Source organism: Trachymyrmex cornetzi, unplaced genomic scaffold (genome assembly GCF_001594075.2).
Source record: "Trachymyrmex cornetzi isolate Tcor2-1 unplaced genomic scaffold, Tcor1.1 scaffold1051, whole genome shotgun sequence".
In the NCBI taxonomy this organism is placed as follows: domain Eukaryota; kingdom Metazoa; phylum Arthropoda; class Insecta; order Hymenoptera; family Formicidae; genus Trachymyrmex; species Trachymyrmex cornetzi.
In genome coordinates, this window is record NW_017295600.1 from 304,604 (window position 1) to 324,079 (window position 19,476).

The following is a 19,476-nucleotide window of genomic DNA, read 5'->3' on the forward strand; positions in this document are numbered from 1 at the left end:
CGGTTGAAACGTTAGTTTTTAGTCTTTAATAAATACAATTTGTTTCTCTTTCTAATTTTATGTCTATTTTAAAGCCTTTATTTCACATGTTACTTTTTATTTAATTGGCTCGTAGCTATTCTTAAATTTATTCTACTTTTTAATTCTTTTGAGCCGTTCTTTATTATATATATATATATATATATATATATATATATTGATATTATCTAAAAAAAAATGTGTACCAAGCTAAATTTTTAGGTACTTCAACGAACCCATCTTCTTCGTGTATCAAAAGACTAAATCGAGACGTTATATTTAACGTCCTAATAGCGATGTGAACAAAGAAGTATCGCGGACAGAAAAATGTGTCCATTTAGTCCGTGACAGAATGTAAATAAAAATTTGACTAATAAAATATTTAAAGAATGCTTATGGGAAAAAGAGAAGAACAGAAAATAAGTTTACGTATAGACAGAGACAGAAATATATGTTTTTGTAAGAATCGGAAATGAAGACATTTAGAAAGAAAAAAGTTGAGATCAAGTGTAAGCTAGTTAAGATTTCTGAATAGTCATAGCGTATGTACATTGACGTCATAAGCGAGAAAAGATACGTTAACATTTCTTGCATATTATTTGTAAATAAAGATAAAGCGAATAAAACAAAACAATCAGATTGCTTTAAAACACTTGTAAAAATGGATTTAAAAAAGCTGTTCTTGCCTGTCGTGATAGTTAATAAATAGTAAAATGCACGTGAAGAGAAAATAGGCTATATGCATATGCATTGAATAAATACACTTTACATGCCTTTTATTACGCCTTATGACAATTTATTGACAGTCGGGGTAGGTAAGGATAACTTTCGTCCATTTTTATAAGTAAGGCAATCTCGTTATTTTATTTTATCCACATTTTCTTTATTTACAAATGGCATTCAAGAAATTTTAACATGTCATTTCTTACTTAAAACGTCGGATCGTTTTAATATGTATTATTTCAAATCAGATCTATCAACTTTATTTCAAATTACCGAAGCACTTAAGATTTAGCTTGGCTATCAAATTCTTTATTCCCTTCTTGTTGTGTAATCCACATTTACGTCTTAAGAATTACGGTCTTAAGAAATTTCTCGTTTAATGCTGTCCAATTTCAACTCCAGAGCAAAAATGTAAAGTTATCAACACAAAAAAATTCAGTGAGGATAAGTATAAGATTTTGGAGATTGTGAAGTATTGATACGCGTCAGACGTCTATCAATACTTTACAATTTCCAAAATTTGACCTATATTGAATTTTTTTGTGTCGATAATCTTGCGTTTCGATTCCGGAACTGAAATTGGACAGACCTGTTTTAAATTTAATTAAATAACTGTGATTTGTGCGTCACTTACCGCGCTGTAACTCTTATATTGCTAATCATTACATTTATATGAAAATTATATAATTATTTTAGACTAATTTGCACTATTTGTTTAAATGAATTTTCCTGCAGAATATCTAAATTGGATAGAAAATGTCGACTATTTTGGTTTAATTTAACATGTATTTACAATAAATGTTATGAACATTTATCAAAATGTTATGTTAGAGAAGTACAAAATTCCTTTGAATGATGATTTGAGAATGAATTTATTAATACTTCTCTCTATAATAGAGAGATACATATTTTGTAAGGGAGCTGTTACATTCTGCTTCGAATTGAAGAATCTCCACAAAATATTCCAAAGCGGTTTTCCACTCTCAACAAATAAAAAATTTTGTTTATATAATATATCCGATTTTTATGCTACAATTTCCTTCCAGGAATGATGTCTTGTTCATTATTTAATAAATAAATATTTGGCAATAAATTCTTCATGTAGTGATAGAGTAAGGTCGTACTAATAGAAAAATACGGGATATGTTGAATTGTTTAATTACAGAAGTTAGATTTGATGATCGTAAAACATAAGGCGTGGAGATCGTAATATGAGATATATAAGGTATTCCTAATATGAAATAACCCATGCTCCTATGTTATAGTGAAAATCGTTGCTAAAGTATAAATGTTATTGTACAATAATAAAAAAGACAGCCGGAATGAACGTCGAGTGCCTATATCTGCGATGCTTGATTCCAATTACTTGAAAACGAATTTTGAGTATAATCTATATATATATTGGGTATATTGCTGCAGCAATCAATCTTTCCTTCAGTCTACTTGTGCTTTTATTTTACTTCTTTTTCAGTGCCATTCGCTGTCACCAACGCGTAGACGTCTTTCTCTCATAGACCTGTGCGCGCACCTTAATTGTACACAAGGCATATGGGGATTTAGAGTTTAAACGCCGATTCCAAAAATGTTATGCGGAGAGGTTTCCTGGGCAAGTATACTACTCGGTGGTTTGCCATTGCCTTCCGAGAGGAACTGCGACCGTAGGAAAATTTTCGATTCTGCCGAGGATCAAACCCGAGACCTCTAGTATAGCAGACTAATGTATCTACAGCACGTTTGCGTTTATTTTATTTTACTATTATAGCTATAGCGGAGCACGATATCAATTATAGTACTACTGTATCTATTCTATTTTTATCGTTCATTATATAGACAAATATAAATACGAGGACAGAATGGTGCAATAAAGCTGTGTTTTTTAAATATAATCTATCTCTATAGTGATAGATTATTTTGAAGTTTTGTGCTGCGTAAAAAGATTCCATATGAGAAGAACGAAGTAAAGCAGGACTTTCCCTTTCCAGTCTATGCCAAACGAGGCGTGCAACTCTCACCAGCTAGACGCATCGTACATTCTCATGAAGCAAAGTCAGTTTTGTCGACCATCTGCCACTGATCAATTTGAAACAGTGACGCGGGCTTTTCCGGTGACAAATAGTATAATTTGCGCGAGCGTCGTTAGTACAGTGGACGCAAGTGCGAAGATGCAATCGTCTTTTCTTCGAGGAATTGAAAGTGACGAAAATGTCATGAAATTAGGCACAATTCGCGAGTACATCCGGGTGACTGTTACAGCCGATCAGGAAGATCTTTCGTTTCTCAATGTGAAAGCGACGTGATATCACGTGTCCCTCTTACTTTACGCATTCGAAAATAGATTTGGACACGCATTATATAACGCAAAATAAATAATGTTGCATTTGCACGTCGCGCTATAACGAGTGTGTTAAAATAAATGATTAGAAAGACACTGATGTTGCAGTTCTTGATCATCTTTTCTATTTTACTGTTCCTCATGCAGCACGCCGTAACTTTTACATGTAACTTTCAAGACTTTGATAAACTGAACTTACGTTACAAGTGACTTTTATCATGTAATTTAAAATATATAAATCGCGATAGTTAAAAATATAATTTTTGAAATTAAAGATATTAGAGCGATGATTGTTCAAAGAGTTAAAAAGAGAAAGAGACAAGAAGGAGGAAACAGAAAAAGAAAAAAAGGCGATTAACGAAAGGGAAATCCAATACATCTCTTTTTGGAATAATGAGGATTGCATTCCGGTGTTAGGCTATGACTTGCTCAAGTATCGCCAATGTTCTGGTTTGGAAAAGAAAAGTAAGATGTGGAAGCCGTGGAAGGGGCTCCTTTCTCCAGAAGATGTGCAAACATGTTCCTGCAACAAATCAGAATATAGTCAGTGTAGTTGGAACTTTCGCAGTATGTACGTCTTACACGCAGGACCACGCTATAAAAATCATCTTGACTAGTTTTGTTCGTCAGTGCTGTCATTGCTTTCGAATCAAATTGCTTGCCTTTATAGGTGGACTATCGTTCTTTATTTATAACGCAGTGCTCTGAGGTGGACATAAAATAACCAAAATGATTAACGATTTGTCGGATAATATTGCCCTGACAGGTCAGTATTTTGCACGAAAGAGACGTAGTTCTCTTTCACTCAATTGCAATATAAACTAGTTAATCAGCTCTGTTAATTTAAATTAATATTTTTGGTGTTCTAATTTAGATATCATTATATGTATAAATAAATTTAGTTTTAAATAAATCTTTTTCTATTGTGCAGTGTATCAATTAATATTATAGATCTTAACATTAATAAGTTCACTGGTAGACTTAAAATTAATGGTTTTTTTTACCAAAAAAAAAAACTGATAAAAGCGAATAATTTCGTATTCTCTGGAAGTTTATCTATAAGAGCTTATTCCAATCATTGATGATAAATCCTGAGTCAAAATTTCAAAATTCAAAATATATAGTGGATCCAATAGCTGCAAAAAAATATATAGTTGTAACATTTTATTTTCGCTCATATATGAATCATTATCAGTAAACTGATTAATAAAGTTTTTCTTTACTGAAAACTATTTAAAAAAACTGTTAAATTAAAAGTTTCCTATCAGTAAATAATGATAATTATAACGACTTTTTATTTTGACTGGTAAACATCAACTAAATTTGAAGAAAAAAGTTGCAATGATTTTTAAAATCAAAATTTTTTAATCAAATGGTATTGACATTGAATTAAACACAAGTTTCTAAAATTAAATAAAAATACTGTTTATTAAATTTATATTTCATGATTCAGATAATAATTTTATTATATTAAAATTTGTAAACATAAAATAAAAATATACATTTGACTCTTCGTTTGTATTTATAAATTTAATAAATACAAACATTTATTAATTTGCATCTAATGTATCAAATGTTCTTTTAAATATTTTATTATTTTGCGAAAAATTACTTTTTTAGCATTGTTTATTTATTCTTAGTCTCAATTTTACTTATAATTATTAAAACAATTAAAATAAATATATAAATATAAAATATAAATAAGGTCTCTCAACCTTAACCAATAAAATATAAATAAGAGTTTAGATAAGGCTAATGAAAGTCATACGCTATTGTAAGAGCGGAGAGATAAGATTCGAGAAGTAGACAATTCTTCGCTCTTACAACAGCATGTGACTCTCGTTAGCCTTATCTGAACTATTATTTATATTTTATTGTTTATAATTATTACTTAAAAAAATAACTTTTCATACATATTTATACTTAAAGTATAATACTAAAAATAATATTATGTCTTTTCAACACTATAAGAAACTCTGAAATAATGTATTACACTAAATAAATTTTAACTATGTATATATTGGAATACATTTATATACATATAAGACAGACATTAGAAAACTGCAAGAAATGCAAAATATATATAAATAAATATAATAAAATATAATAAAATATAATTAAATTAAAGGCCGATGTATACATATAAAAATAGTAAAATATGCAGTATGCAATATATTGTGCATACTATCAAATAACAGTATATTTCTTCATGGATACGCTCAGTCAACCATACGAGAATTTCGCAATGCTTAGAAATCATATTTACAGTGTCTGTAGGGCTTTCATATATTCAGGTATACCTTATATAACATTTCTATCTCGAAATAAGTTAAGGAATGACATGCAGCTAGCGGCGACAGCATTACATGTATATATTTAAGTTTCTTATCGATAATAATTAGATTCTCAAAATGTTAATGAAATTTTGAAAACTATTCTTTTATTTAAACGGTGTTAATAATTTGTATAATATATTGAAAGGAATATTATTCTCTACAAACGAGAGTATTTTTTGGATTACGTAAAAACGACTTCCTCTGATAAACATATGACAATCAGGTATATAACATACAGAAAAATATCATTCTATTGCCAAAAAAAGTAATTATTTATTTTATTTTTCTTCTTTTAAGTAACGGTTACTTTCAATAAAGAATATTTTCTTGCTAGTAGTTTTAAAATGTATTTATCCCAAGTTTTAGAAATACTCAATATCATATACTCAAAATAAGAATTTATTCTCTTTTGAAATATATTATAAAATTTTATTGAAGAAAAGTCAGATTCGATTAACTTGAATATTTAATAATATATTGATATAAGAAAATTTATTTGATCAGAAAAATTTGGTATATTTCTTTCAGTTCTATACAACAGATTTAGGAAAAGTGAAACATAGTTTAGAAACAAGAAATTTTTTCTTGTTTGAAGTAATTCATATTTTCAATTTAAATAAATATTTATTTTGGGACCAAATTGTGCACGCAACATGACTTTTATATTGTTCCACAATGGTGTTTTTTCATATAATATTTATCGTAATTATTTTGAATTAATACCAGCGTGTTATTTCGTTTCTATGTAACCTCATCAAATATTAATAATATGAAACTGTCATCATGAAATTAAGAATGGTTACAGTAGGAGGGGTATACTGTTGGCAATGACTCGATCACAAACGTGCGATTAGCTCAGCGTAAATGTATTAGGCTTGTCGTTCTAGGGATCGTAGGTTCAAAAATCTTACCGGGGCCGGCGATGCGTTTTTCAATAATTAATTGTAGTTAATAAGACGGCGGAATATAAGTATGCGAAACAGTAAAAATATAAATTAAACTGGAAAAATAATAACAAAAGAATAATTTTTTTCATTAAGATATAACCATAATTTTCTTATTACAAGTAAATATGATATTTAATTTAAGCAAAGAGATTCTTCTATTATTAAGAGGATTGCAATCTTAAAGCCAACCTGTCATGGGTAAACAAAATTCCTCTACTTTGGAGAGTATTTTCTCGAGGTCATATATAAGTAGAAAATTCTGTGACATTAATATGGAACAGGCTAAACGGCAGAATATTTTTTTTGGGGTGATTATTAACTGTAATTAAAGAAATAATAAGAAGGATGATATAATTTTTTACGATTTGTGATAAGAAGTTAATTAAACAACATAATCGGAAGATTTCAAAAAATACATATCTTTAATATAATTATTTATAAAATTTTCAAATATATATATATATAATAATTTTGTTAAATCAGAGATAAGAGTCGTTTTATATGTAAAAATAAAGTATCAGAAAGCATCATCTCACAAAAAAGATGAGATATAAGCGGTAATGTTGTTTACAAGCCTGAATCCTTTTACAATTAATATAAACTAAGTAATAATAATAGTGTGGAAATAATGTCTACTAAGGGAGGCCTGACTCGAAGCTTTGTGGTCGGCCGCAGAGTTTCATCCTGGTCCCACACTACTAGACTCATCAGTAAGGCGATGTAGTGTGGGACTTGCCTTAGACGCCTAGAATGAATCTAGAATGATATTCTATTTAAAGAATTCGCGCGGTGCGGAAACGAGTGAGTTCCGTGGATTCACCTCTAGTGGCGAGTCGCCACAATAGTAGTAACAAAACATATGCACAAATACAGAAATTATAAGTAAATATTGTATAAAAAGATTATGGATACAATTATTGTAAATAATAATGTTAATCGTAAAAATATAATAATAAAATATATGCAAATACAAAACTTTACATAAACAATGTAGAAAGTGATAATATTAAATTTAATTATACAAGTTATATAAAAGAAATAATAATAATAAAACTATGCTAATAATAAAGCAGAGATAGTGAAAAAAGAGTTTAAATTTCCTTTTTTATTATTATTCAGTACTAATAAAAAAAGAAGTGATACATCTAAAGAAAACGTGAAGAGAATGTTGTGTCCTCGACTTAGATAGGCCATTACTTCTTGCTGCGGTATTTGCCGTATTACACAACATTAGAAGAAATTGCATTAATGTAAGAACTGATCGGTTAAACAACTTCGTATCATCAAATTTTCATTTCTTTAAACTTCATAATGACATCTATTAATTTGTCTAATTAATTTCTCTAATTTGTCTAATTATCTATAAAAGTCTGCATGATAAAAAATATAATGTAAAAAAGTCTGCATAATAAATTCTTGTTTGAAATTGGAATTAGTCCCTCCACATTTATATAAACTTACTAAATCCAATAATTTTTCACTTTACAATAACACTTCGTACAAAAGACTTGAAAGGATTCAACTGAACCATGTAAAAGCAATTATGCGATTAGAGTTGAAAGATGCTTACTGTCATTTACATTTAACAGAACTAATACTTTCAATCTTTCTAATTCAATCTCTGATATTTTGCCAGCCTCTGTAGAATGTAATTTCTTCAAATATTTGGACTATATTAACAATCATACTGTTTTGGACAAATGTATAGAATAAATAAAAAAAGAGATTGGTTACAAAAAATTTATCATCCAGGTCTAAAATTAGACTCATCTCGTATGATTGTTCTATTTCCAATATCGACATCTAGAATGGACCGCTGATGGCAATGGTGGGGGTAGAAAGACGATTAGAGTGAGAGGCAGGAATAATAAAATCGTTCTTTCTCTGTTTACTGAAGTCTGATTGGTTGTTGTTAATCCAACAGTAGTTAGAAACAACAGTAAACAGAAAAAGAACGATCTTATTATTCCTGCCTCTCACTCTAATCGTCTTTCTACCCCCACCATTGCCATCAGCGGTCCATTCTAGATGTCGATGATTTCCAATGATAATTCTAATAATAATTAACTCACGGTTTCCAATGACTCACAAAACATTCATGTTAACTCTGAAAAAATTGATATTAATCCGGATAAATTCAGTGAGGCGCCTCCCCTTGATACACTACATGACAAATGGTTTGTAAATTTGAGCAGCATTGACATTCCTTTAGAAGTTCGGTATTTATTACAACTTGGTGAAAAATTTGGCTTCCTAATTAATAGAGACAACAAAGAAACAACCTTAATTAAATTCATTAAACACATTGAAAATAATATAAGTGGTCGACCTAAAAACATCATTAACTTTGTCAGAAATAATTCTATTTCAACACTTAACAGATTCCATAATAATTTTCCTTCTCCGAATTTTACTGACAAACAGATTTTAGAGTGGCTATGCGTAACAAATAAATTTATAAATGACCATCCAAATATATTCATTACAAACGCTGATAAGAGAAATGTTACTGTTGTTCTTGATAAAGACGCCTACGTATCAAAAATGGAGGAGATTCTTTCAGATACTAATATTTATTGAAATTATTAATAAGGATCCAATTAAAAAATTGACTCAGGACTTACGTACATTACTTATGAGATGGAAGCGCGATCGGTTTATTGAATCAACATATCGAAGATTGCTTACAACGGATGACGTTATACCTATTGACGGTTTAACTAAAATACATAAAGACGGCAACCCATTGAGAGTGATTGTATCCTCTAATAACAATCCGCTATATTATCTTTCTCTCTTCTTACACAATATAATTAATGACAGCATACCACAAGCTCTAACCACATAAAAGACAGTTTCCATTTGGCTGATAAATTAAATGGCACACGTTTTGATGGATTCAATAGATAGCTTTTATTAGTTTAGCAGAAACGCCGCTATCTCATATTAGGCGCCTATCTCATAATAGGGGGCTTTTCTCTATAAACAAGTATTTGGTACTCCAATGGGTTCACCGTTAATCACCGATCACCAACATTGTAATGCAAGATCTAGAATAATATTGTTCAAGAAGTTTGCTGATGAAGATTCAAAAGAGAATCGAACCGTACAAATTTTCAAGATTTTGAATAAAGATGAGGTCATCACACCGGATGGATTAAAAAATTACTTGTGTAAGATTTATTGCGCGCTTCTGTTCGCGCTAACTCTCATTCTCATTAGCCTTGAGTTTGGTTGGTTTTTTTGTTTAGCATTTCTCTTGTATGCGCATTATTATCCAATTAGTTTTAATTCTTTTGAAAACCTGTTTCTTAGCAAACAGTAACTAAACCAATATACACTACACCCTAATGAACCTTGATTCTGCTATCTATTTATAATCCTCAATCCATGATTTATTTATTCTTTTTTAAGTAAGATTCTTTCCTAGATTTTTGATCTACAATTAGTTATTATCCAGACTATCATTATCTACAACCATATCCAAACAGATCATTATATCATATACCAATCTTCAACTATCATTATCTAAATATTATTATCTCAGTTATTATCCAAACATCATTGTACTCTATTATATGTATCGGTTCTCATACTTTTTCTTTCTTTCTAAAAACTTCATTAATTAGTTTTTATATATCAGAACATGCAGAGTCGGCTTAAGGTATTTGTGGCCCAGGGGCTGATGTTAAAACGGGGCCCCCTTCATTCATAAAAATTGTTTTATAATAGTATAGATAATAAATACCTATTTTTATTGATATATTTATTATAATAATAGAAATTATTTATTGAATAATAGATATTGAATAACAATAAATTAAATGCAAAATACATATATACTTTGCAATTTCTATTTAAGAAACGTGGTTGTTCGTATAATGACTTTTGTTTGTAGTTCCAGTCGTTTTAATTCTGCTTAAAAGATACAAATAAGTTCTGGATGTTGAAGAATAAACACATGAAGATAATTCACATTTTATTTAAAGTTGTAGCATTTACAAAATTTTTTTTCTCGATTTAGTGTGCGCAAATTCATTTATTAGATCACAAAAATCAATATTATTTAGCAGTTCGCTTTCTATGGATAATAATGCTAGTGACGATAATCTAGCATTGGCCATTGTGGATCGATATTTATTTTTTATTAATGTTAATTTAGAATTCGATCGCTCAGCATCGCAATTTGCGATCGGTATCGTTAAAAATAGTCTAAATACATATATATTTGGAAAGACTTCATAAAGTTTTCGAACGCACATCCATTTTAAAATGTCAAGTGGAAAGAATGCGACATTTTTGAAACTAGTTTTTATAAACGGAATAAATTGTTCCAGCTCGCAACCTAAATTTCTTTCCAAATCATGAGAATAAATGCTAACAAGACGGTCAGCGCACTCTCGCATTTCATCGATTTCGATGGTCGTTAATTTAGTTAGGAAACCAAATAACTCTGTTATGTGATTATATGCCGAACTTCGTTTTTCTAATTCAACTTGAAGTTTGTCAACGATCACATTAAATGATTCAATACGGAATTTTTCGCAGCCATCTAAATTTTGAATCTCTGTTACATTATCTGCATATTTGCGCGTAATTTTTCGTTTCTTTGTATCAGAATATTCTTGTTGTACAAAAGAGCCTAAATTTTTAGAATCGTTTTCTATTGCTGTAAAATTATTTCGTAAATCACTAATAAAATTAACTAACGAGTGTAACATATTATTAGCTGTAATCAAGTCGAGTTCGACTTTTTTCTGTTTAATATTAGGTCTGTTCGCTTTGTTTACATTCAGCTCTTTGCTTCTCTCTCTTTCCAATGTCCCAAATATATAGTTATCTCGTTTTAAGTGCACAAGTTTTTGGGAATATCACGCAATGCGAATAGGCCTTTTGACAATTTATACAATTTTAAGCTAAGGGGCCCCCTAAAAAGACGGGGCCCGGGGCTATAACCCTCTTAGCCCCCCCCTTAACCCAGCCCTGAGAACATGACGTGTTATTGGCTATTATTTAAAAAATTTCACCTCTTTTATTTATACAAAGATCCCTCTCAATTCAATCTCTTTAAAGTCCAGTTCTCATCAGCTGCTCATAGAAAATAAACTTTTAACTTAATTTACTCGCACTTTATCGAATAAAATATGATTAAATAGATAGTTTTCTATTTCAATATTCTAAAACATTAAGATGAATCTTGCTTCTAACAGCACATTGTTTCTCATTATGTATAAACATAATATTGAAAATATAATATTGAAAACAGTTCGCGAACTATATTAGCAAAATATTTGCAAATGTTCGATCTGTTCGTCGTTTATAGAATATCTTTCTAATTTCAAGTTTTTATATTAGAAAGTATTTTTTTTAATTTCAGGTCTTTTTTTAATCCTTGCTTTATCAACATGTACATATATTGTTTTAATAAAGCCGACAAAACAAATAAAAAGTGCGTTTTAGCTATGTTAATCATTATGATCCAAATACGTAAATAAAAATTATTTATTATATATATCTGCAGACACAATTCTACTATTTTTTATGAAAATGGGATCGCCAAACGTCCAATAAATAATAAAAAAAAATTCTCGTTTATATTTGATCTACCCTCGTATATAAAATATTTTGAAAATAAATATTGGTCATCTCGAGAATATTATGACCAAGTAAAGTCGATCATAATTGAAAATAATATACAGCGAAATAATCATTGCAACAATACGATATCCTTCATTTAATTCTTCTCACGTATTCTCATGTACGTAATGTGCATCAATAGTGTCTTGTTTATTTGATTGAATATACTGTGCGATCTCAGTGTTTTATAGAATTCGAAAATTTTTGTAACCTATTTATTTAAATTATCCTACTTTATACTCTACATATACGTATAAATAGCAATGTTATTAATTTAATTATTTTTTAATTATTAGTAAAATATAAAAAATACAATTACGATTATAAATTCGTTAATTATTTTTGTCACATCAATAGGTCAACTCGCTCATATTATTTTCAATTATTATGTGAACGTCTTGTCAATATAAATTACATAGGATAAGTATATATTATGTGAAATTGTTAAAACTCACGAAATTTTCCAAATTCCATTCACGTTTACACGCACAGATGTTAACGTTGATTTGGGCATTTATACATGCAAAACATGTACAATCAGTTCTTACGATCGCTCGCACGACAGCATTACATGTGTCCTCTTGTTCTGTGAAGCATGGTTTTGGAAATTCCCAATTGTGCTGCACAATGGGTGACTTGAACAAAGATTCCTTTTAGAGCATCACCTTAGTCGAAACAATATGGAGTTGATGATAAAAAGAAAAATTAATATAAGAATTCGAAGCAACAAAATGTCATTTTAATCTTTAAAAAGAATTCTTTAAAGATATACTTTTTAAATAATTCATCAAGATATCCTTTTCAAACATTCTTTAAGAGAGAAAAAGTAAATATTCTAAATAAATAAACAATATTAATGTAAATAATTTCTATTTACAAAAAGTACGTATTAAATAAAAAAAAATAAATAAATATTAAGGGTGTAATATGTAAAATAAATAATTTGAGCTTATCAGGTAAAGACATTAGGTATATTATTACATTTTATTGTATAAATAAAATTCTGAAAAGCGATTTTTCTAAATTGTTTGCAATTTTATTTAAAAATTCGAATTTTCAGATAAAGTGGAGAAACGACTGCGAATTATTCTCAACGAAGGTCCTAAAAGTACAATGGACTTCAACAATACGAAACCAGAAATACCGCCCTTTTATGACGAGAAGAAATTTCGGTTGGGACAGCAAGCCTTTAGTAATAATGTATTCTCCATGATGATTGCAAAACTTTGCGGTCTTGTGTCCCTTCTAGCGATATCAACTATATTGGATGTAGTTATGTTTACCAAAAAAAGCGGTACTCCTTGTTTGGCGTATCGTAGATATGTAGAGACGGTGCTTCATACATGTATATGGCATGAAAAGGATCCCAACGGCAAACCAAATGAGTAAGATTCAAATAAAAGAAAACAAAAGCATTATTATATTTAAAAAAATACTGCGAAAGAAACAATACCTAAAATCTTAAAAATGAAAGTAGCATTAAAAAATATTTCATATCTATATTAAAATATACTATATTTAATAAATATATATATTTAATATATGTATATCTTTATAATTATTAATATAAAATGTACGTGACAATACAAAATTATAGTTAAATATCCGAAATTTAGTAAAAATTAGGACTAACATTGCACGGTAAATTTATAAAAATGTATACATTTACTATTAAAGGATTATTTTGTTAAATAAAAAGTTTAATGTAAAAAATAAATACTAAAAGCTATAGTCAAAACGTCTTGAGAAATTATAAATTATAAAAATTTATGAAAAAGATAGAGTACTTACATATTCATACTATAAAATTTTTGACTATATAAATATAAATATAAATTAAATAAGAAAAATATATGTTTGATTTGATAAATTTATTACAGATATTTTTATGTTTTCGCATTTATTGAATAATATTAATTTCTTTATAACATTTATATTATATCTTATATGATTTCAGTGGAAACAAATTTTTATATAATAAGAGAAATTTACAAGCACGGTAATTAGTGCGTTAACATACACTGAAAAAAAGTTTCTAAATCTAAATAATATTTTCTTGAATAGTACTAAGTAAATATTTTTTTATTGTAAATAAATATTTACTTGCAGTAAAGAAAGGTTTACCTATTAATACTATTCAAGAAAATATTATTTAAAAAAAATAAAAATAATAAGTTTAAAAAAATTTTTTTTCAGTATATGAAACAACAATGTAAAATGTAAATAAGAAATTGTATAACAGGACTCTCTGAGTTTAACAAAATTATAGAGAAACGTAGGGCTATGGGAGTTAGGCGCGATAATTCGTGAATAAAATAAATATATTTTTTACAAAAATAAATGAAATATAAAATTTTATCCTCTAGTCGATCATTAAAAATCTTACAATATTCTACTCGTACGTTTTAATTTTAATATTTGAGTCTGTAACAAAAACTGAAGATTAAAGCGTCGAAAATTGCGTATCGCCTAGAATTCCATTGGACGACAAGACGAGAGATCAAGTAGATAAAATAAAATTATGTTGTCCAATCAGTTGGAAGATTAGATGGAAACAAATATATGTCACAATGCTGATACGAGATACGTGACTTTTAGAAAAATTAATGAAATCGTGAGATATTTTTAAAAACAACCTTAAATGGTTTTAAAACAAAAATAACCATTCTTAAACATTTTATAAACATTGTTACTCTACATGGGATATATGAATAAGAGGACTCAAATATGTCGCTGCCCAGCGCTGTCTTCAAACACGGAGATGAAGTTGGCAGTCTACTTATGTAGAAGTCTGTGGTTTTTACATGTACTTATAGTATTAGTATCCACAGAAATTTTTCGATATGCAGTATGTAAAACTTTTTCTAATTAGTATGATTGAGAAGTGTAAAACTAATTTGAAAATTAGAACTTGCTTGACATTTTACACTTCTCAATTATGGTAATTAGAGAAGACCTTAACCCATTATATACCGAAAAAATTCTGTGGATACTGAACACATGTAAATTAAAAAATGTCACTGATATTGCTAAAGATGATATAAAGGAAGTCGAAACGTCCAATCGTTTTGTAATGATATAAGGAAGCTAAAAATTATTGTATATTGTTTTATTTCGCACTAATTACTATGCTGTTTATTACTCTTTTTTGCTTTTATAAATTTCTCTGTTAAAAAATCATAAATATTAATAGTTAAATATTAAATATTAATTTTTAAGTGACTTTATTTGACAAATATTGCTATAGACTCAAATATTTAGAATATTTAGCATAAGAAAAGATATGAACAAATTTATGCAATTTTATATTTATAGTACATGATCATTGTCAACATCGGAATAAGCAAATTAATATACATTGTAAATAATTGTGTTAAATAATTCTCAACATTAATTAATAAACATAATAATGTATGTAAAATAATATATACATTAATTACATATAGTTATCTTTAAAAAATTTTGTTATGCATTAGAACATAATATAAAAAATTTAATTTTTATTTCCACAGTGTACATCATGTAAAGTTGCTACATATATAATAATTGTAGATTTTTAGAATCCCTAAAAATCGTACGTCGAAAACACTGTGTTGCGTTCAGGAGAAGCACCGAGGCTGGAGTTCATAAGCCAACGCAATTGGACATGGCACTTGCCCAGTTTGGATTTATTGGATACATTATTGTGTGCCAGAAATATGTAGGAATAAATGCCACTCCTGAGGAAATGGAAGGTGTAGTGCATCTCTGGAGGGTTATTGGTAGTATGCTTGGGATGGACGACAAGTTTGTATCCACATTTATCTTCTGTTGCAGTAGTGTTTATTATTATTTGTTTGATTTGTTCTCTGAGTCTAATTTTATTTCAGTTCTGTTAAAATATTTCAGTGAAACAGTTTATCAAAGACATGATATTTAAATTCTTGATCAAATATGCACTCAAATCTATTTACATAATTTAAGAAAACTTGTTTTAGATTCAATATCTGCACGGGTACTGTCGAAGAAACTCACGCTCTTTGTCAAAGATTACTAGAAGAAGTTTTCGTTCCTTGCTTAGCAAATAGAAATAAGAACGAGCATTTCGATCAGATGGGCAATGTGCTACTGCAGAGTCTCTGGCCTATCAACTTTGGTATTGAGCCGCTAGCGTACACTGCCTTCACACTTCATATGGTTTCTTCGACTGCGCGCAATAATAATCATTCCATCGAAATAGGTAATTTAATAAGAATAAACTTTACGAAACTGATAAAAATTAAAAACTACAATATGTGACTAGCGAAAACGCAATTTTTAAATATGTTAAAATATTGTTTAACATATTTAAATAGGTTCTTTTTGGCCGGTTTAATTTAAGCAAACTGTATTAATTTTGAACATAAGAGACTATATATATACACAGAGAGAATTTTTTCTTAGAGTTTATCCTGAAAGTATGATAATCGTGGGACAACATTGTATTTCAAAGAATTTTAATGTAAATCTCTCTCATTCATAAGAAAATTACAATAAAATAAGTTTCATTAATTTTACTGAAGTGCATGATAAAAATCTTTAAAATATAGTATTGTACAACAACTACCATATTTTCAGGTTAAATTTAAAAAAAAATTCTCTCCGTGTACGTATGCACATATCATTTACATGCGATAAATAATATATATATATAGAGATAAGAATATGATAATATAGACCTTGTAGGCATAATGACGTTATTCACAATGGCCCTAATATGTCTATACACAAGCCTTGTTATAATGACATTTGTCACAAATATTTCTATTTTCGAGCATTCTGAAACATTTGGAAAGAACCGCGTTAAGCATTTAATTATATCTACTTCTTGATTTCTTTAAACTTGAGCGTATTATTACACGAAGATTATATGTACATTTGAGTGTTTTGTTCATTGTTTGATATTTTAATTGACTATACATATTTTGAGTTATGCAGAGTTAAATGTACAAATACATGACATTTTATTAATGCAGCTCCTTAAGCGTGCTGATATTGATAATATGGTCTTTTATTCGAGATTTTCATATCAAAGTTTAGATGTACAAATAATCCATTATTTTTTATGAAATTTAATATTCAATGTCAAAACATATCAACATAGTTTAGTCATGAAAATAATCATTATTATTTTGACTACTTTTCTCCACTTTTTAGACAAGTTATAGACTCCGGGACAATAGAAAGATTGGTCTTTATTTGCAATAAGTTCATCAAATTATTTTCTTATTTCTTCGATACTTCTAAATTTTTTTGTCAGACAAAGCATGTTATGTCGATCGGTATAGATGTTGCTTGCCCGTTAAACCGAGATTAAAGTTAATCTACATTGATAGAAAAACAGGTCGAACAGATTTAAATCATTTATGTATATATTAGGTGTTAAACTTAATTCCTGCCGTTTTTCGTCTCCAAAATTGATTTGTTTCGAAGGGAAGATAATTTTGGAGACGAAAAACGGCAGGAATTAAGTTTAACACCTAATATAATAATATATTTTCAGATATTTCATCTATGCCGTTTTACAGCTGGTACCTGTTCAACACGTATAACTTTGTGTTGAAATACTTAATGCGACCTGATGCTTGGTGGTCTCCATTCTTTCGTGCATTTTTTAATAGTTTAATGCGTTTATCACTTTATAGTGTAGCAAATTTTTCCATTCTTCTTTACTGGAAATTCGGGAAAGAGTACACAAAAGTCAATATATTTAATTATCATTTCGATTGAGAATTTAATCGAAGAACACAAGATATCAGATTAAGATGTGTTTTAATAAAAGAAAAATCTAAAAGTAATTATGCATGCATATTAACTCATCATTACATGTGTCAATCAACCCAAACAACACAAGATCTAAAATTGTGACGTCTTTAAATTGTCTTTTAGACGCAAAAAACGTCTTATGACTTATGATGCGATGTCAGACTCTTTTTGTTATCTGGAAAATATTAATTTGTAGCGAAGTGATAAATGATTTTACAAAGAAAGAGAATCTTACCAAAGAATACGAAATAATATGCATGCAGTCATGTTAGGCAAAAATTATTGATTTTGAAAAAATAAACAATATTTCATTTCGCAATTTTATAAAATACGCATAGATGTAGCGTTCATCAACATGTATAATAAAATATATATTGTAATAAAACTAGTGTAATTATAGTAATTATAATAATTATAGTCACTATAATGTAATTATAGTAATTAGACATTATTTTGCAGCTTTTAATCTATAATCTGAAAGTGAAAGAAATATTCGAAGTAATACTTAACTGTTAATTAGTACTGTTAAAATGATTTCTAGATAATAAAAATATATTATAAAGTATATTTTTTAATTTTTATGTTACTTGCGCTTTCTTACGCTATAAATCATATTGTTTTTAGATTGAAAAAGTTCGCTTGAGCTTCCGAACTTGTAAGATAAAAACTTAAATGGAATATATGTATGCAGTTAATAGAATAGATACAAAATAAATAATATTGCATTTATACGTCACGTAATATACGCCTTCTAGACATATTTTGGCGTTATTCATAATGATATTAATATGCCAATACACAATAGCCTTATTATTATATGCAGCATTTATTATAACGCATTTTTATTCTTAAACATTTTGAAATATTTCTAACAATAAGATACATTTTAGCATTTAATTATATAAACATACTTTTTAATTTTTCTTAAACTTAAGCGGATTATTACACGAATATATTTTATATGTATATACATGTATATTTAAATATATAGAGGAAAGTCGCTGATATTGACATAGGTCTCCTAAAGTGACAGTAGTGACACCCCCTAATTTCTAAAAACTAACTATTGCACTTTATTAATACTAATAAAATCATGACCTGTTTAGCTAATTAAAGAAGTACAAACTCATAATTCGTATATTTGTGGCTTGTTTCTATAAATCGGCTAACAATGAATTCTACGAATGCAAAAATAAAATTTTTACGATTTTCTTTTGCAAATTGCGTGGTTTAAATAATAATGACTATATTATTGATAATATTACGTCATTTTAAATACTTATAGTTTCCTAAATTAGTTTTATTTATATTATTTTTTTTCTTAGTCTTTTCATAATACAATTTTAAATTTAAAATTGAGGTGCAGCGTAAACCGCCATACCAGTCTGTAAAATAGACCATAAGCTAATTTAATCTTTATAATGTTGCTTTATACTTTATATAAATTTAGCTCTATTGGAGCTAAAGACAATTGTGCATATATGGAAAAACTCTTGAAAAACTATCGCGTTATATATTTGTATCTTGCAGAACAGCATAAAATAAATATGCATATAATTCAATAAAAATGTTTTATAAGGAAATGAAAAAATTCTGGAAAATCTTATATATATTCACTTATCACTGAAAAACCCATTTAGTTGAATTCATTAATTTCTTGTTTGGATATGGGCAAACAAATCCTTGGTTGATGCAATAA

At 28.3% G+C, this 19,476-nt stretch overlaps 1 protein-coding gene across 1 annotated transcript; it reads left to right on the forward strand.

Annotated features, from left to right (window-relative positions):
* The first annotated feature begins 2,782 nt into the window (after positions 1-2,782).
* On the forward strand, positions 2,783-18,073 carry LOC108759535 (uncharacterized). Its single transcript, XM_018505021.1, has 5 exons — positions 2,783-3,839; positions 13,054-13,378; positions 15,546-15,779; positions 15,971-16,212; positions 17,515-18,073. Exons 1-5 carry the CDS (start codon positions 3,803-3,805, stop codon positions 17,739-17,741), a joined length of 1,065 nt encoding a protein of 354 aa, XP_018360523.1. The 5' UTR covers positions 2,783-3,802; the 3' UTR covers positions 17,742-18,073.
* The last annotated feature ends 1,403 nt before the right edge of the window (positions 18,074-19,476 follow it).

What these genes read in the sequence shown, in the direction of transcription:
- LOC108759535 (XM_018505021.1), top strand. Translation starts at nt 3,803, where the DNA reads ATGATTAACGATTTGTCGGATAATATTGCCCTGACAG. An exon ending in GGATAATATTGCCCTGACAG is followed by an intron (nt 3,840 to 13,053) that starts GTCAGTATTTTG and finishes TCGAATTTTCAG; the next exon opens with ATAAAGTGGAGAAACGACTG. An exon ending in ATGCTTGGGATGGACGACAA is followed by an intron (nt 15,780 to 15,970) that starts GTTTGTATCCAC and finishes AACTTGTTTTAG; the next exon opens with ATTCAATATCTGCACGGGTA.